General features: G+C 39.7%; 1 protein-coding gene across 1 annotated transcript in view; it reads left to right on the forward strand.

Annotated features, from left to right (window-relative positions):
• LOC107100321 (regulator of G-protein signaling 9-like) overlaps window positions 1–2,701 on the forward strand; it is a 30,439-nt gene that overhangs the window by 19,525 nt on the left and 8,213 nt on the right. Inside the window, exon 7 of the mRNA XM_015398770.1 lies at window positions 1,306–1,312. Within this exon, the coding sequence (XP_015254256.1) occupies window positions 1,306–1,312 (7 nt within the window). The remainder of the gene's footprint in view (window positions 1–1,305; window positions 1,313–2,701) is intronic.

Genomic DNA, 2,701 nt, shown 5'->3' on the forward strand with positions numbered 1-2,701 from the left:
ATCCATAGAAAGTTCAGCATCTGCCAGCGTTTAGGAGAATCTGGGACGTCAGGCAGACGCTGGATAAATCATCAAGGTGTGACGGGGGCTTAAAACCAGGGAAAGATCTAAAGGTTGCAGCCTTAGCAGCTCTGGAGGATTTGAGTTTGCCTTCCTGGATCCAGAGGAGGGATGTCTAGCCTCCTTCTCGCCTCAGTTCCTTCAGACATTTTTAGCTGCCAGCCCATCTTTCAAGCTGCAGGAACTGGATCAACTTCCTGATGATCAGCAGATGTTTTTCACATTAATGAATATAAACAGGTTAAATTGATTAATGCTGTTCCTCTGATGTCAGAGTTCAGTCTGTAGTTGCATGTGCTATCAAGTTTCTCTTCCCGGTTTGTGACAAACCTTTAAGTCCTTCATAAAGCAGTCGTCACCTGGAATTAGATTTTATTCCAGTTAAAATGTTTGTTTATTTTGGGCTTCAGTTAAATATCCAGAAAATCTGGAGGTTTTTTAATGTGAGCCACTAGAACGCTCGACTTTGGTCCATTTGTATTTACATCAGTCATAGAAGGATGCTAACATTAACCCTCTTTGCTATCACCATGCTAATGTTAGCCCTCCTTGCTATCACCATGCTAATGTTAGCCCTCCTTGCTATCATCACACTAACATTAGCCCTCCTTAGCTGTCTTGCTATTACTATGCTAACATTAGCCCTACCTGTTATGAACATGACAACATTAGACTGCTTTGCTATCACTCACCTGCAGCCCATCAGGAAAAATTGCTGTTTGTGTAACTTATTTCCTACTGTCTAATTGATGGTAAATGAACCATGGCTAACTGCTAATGTTGCTAACTCTACATTAAAATGACTGCACATACAGAAAAGCCTAGTTTACCAAACCCCGCAAGAATAAAGGAATTTAAAAAACAGTCAGAATGAGCTCCATTATATATTTTTTTCTAAAAATGATTAAACAATCTAAAGAGACTTTTGAAGGATTAGAAATGTTAAATAACAGGTTATGACATGTTTAAGGTTAGCTTTTTACCCCTCTACCATAAAGTCTCCCTGTCTCTCCATGATCGGATGCAAACATTCAGGCCACGACGTGGAGGTTTTTGTTTGAGGTTTTTCTAACCGTGCTTCTCTTTCCTCTCCTTCATGTTATCAGTTCTACCTTTTCTGGTCCAACACATTAATGAAAACTGAAGTTTGAGGTTCCAGTAGTTTTGCAGTGTATCATATTTCATAACGATGTAAAATAGTCTTTATGTTCTTAAATCACAGAAAATCACCTTCGACCAATACAGGCGGATGGTAAGTTCAAGTTTTTAACAGGTTTTAACATGTAGCTTCGTTAGATTGATTATTAATCACTGAAATAAATTCCAACTAATCTCTGCTGGTTTGTCTGCAAATTAAATAACGTTTTATGCTCCTGTTTTCCAGAATATTTTCTACCAGCAAGCAATCATGAGATCAAAGGTCAAATCCAGTGTTTCCCTTGGGGCGTAAGTTCTCCTCTTTTAGTGTTTAAACATATTCAACAACAGAACAACGAACTAAACCCTCTGATTGAGCACAGACCTCCTAACCTGACAGTAGCCAGATTGATATGATCTACCTTATCAATCTGGACGCTTTATCAACGCTATTTATGACATTTTGAATTGAAAAACCTTCCTGGATGGGAATCTTCAAGCTTGGAAACAAAGTCCAGTGGATTGTTTTTGAACTTTTTGGGACTTTTTTGGAATATTCTTTCAGCCAATGGTAGAAGCGAATGGTGACGTTTCAGACGTGCGCCAGGAATGACAGGTTGGACGTGTTTACTGAAATGTAGACCATTATTGGATGTATGGACGTAGGAGGCAAGATTTTCTTTCAAGAAAAAAGGTTAGAATGTATTAACGTCCTCAGATGGAGAGATATAGATATACCTTACAAAAGTCCCAACACACACACTTTCCATTGGAACTATCCCACCCCTACACAAAGAACTTTCTCACAGACGAATATTGAAGCAAAACAACTTTAGTTCTTCAAGGCCGTTGCTGTTCGGTTAATATATCTTTCACTGGTCCGATGGATCTCCTCTAACCAGCAGTTCTCCCCTTAATGCCATGAAGGAGGCTGTGTAACTAAGTCTTATCTCTTATGACCTTCGTTTGGAGCCTGTGAGACTAAGAACAGACATATCTCAACTTTTTTTCACTCCACAGATGTTTATGGAGAAGTCATCATGTCATCGTGCAACAATTTTTGTAGAATTTGCAAGACAAACTTGTGCATTAAAGGCGTTTTAAGCCTTCATAGCAGAAATCCCCAGATTAATTGCTTCCATAACGTGGTCGTCCATGAGAGCCACCGATATAGACACTATGATCACAGTAGGAGTCGTTTGCATGGTTTTCAAAACTAGTGGAGTTAGCTGATAAATCAAACTTTTTCCAAATTGTGTCGGAAGAAAAGCACAGACATCTTTCCCATCTACAAATGCACAAACCGCTTGTCTTTGCTCTTCTTTTAAAGAGAAATTATCACTATTTTAACTAAATCCGATTGCGGTGTGGACAGGTGAGTCCTCCAGGGTAGCCATGTTTGTAATCTGCTGACTGCCGTCATTCCTACATGTCCTGCCCAAAAAACACTGCTGGCGAGGCGTTGGTCCGACCCACTGGTTATTATGTGACAGACGTATTAGCT

The sequence above is a fragment of the Cyprinodon variegatus genome, unplaced genomic scaffold (assembly GCF_000732505.1).
Source record: "Cyprinodon variegatus isolate N-32 unplaced genomic scaffold, C_variegatus-1.0 Scaffold960, whole genome shotgun sequence".
In the NCBI taxonomy this organism is placed as follows: domain Eukaryota; kingdom Metazoa; phylum Chordata; class Actinopteri; order Cyprinodontiformes; family Cyprinodontidae; genus Cyprinodon; species Cyprinodon variegatus.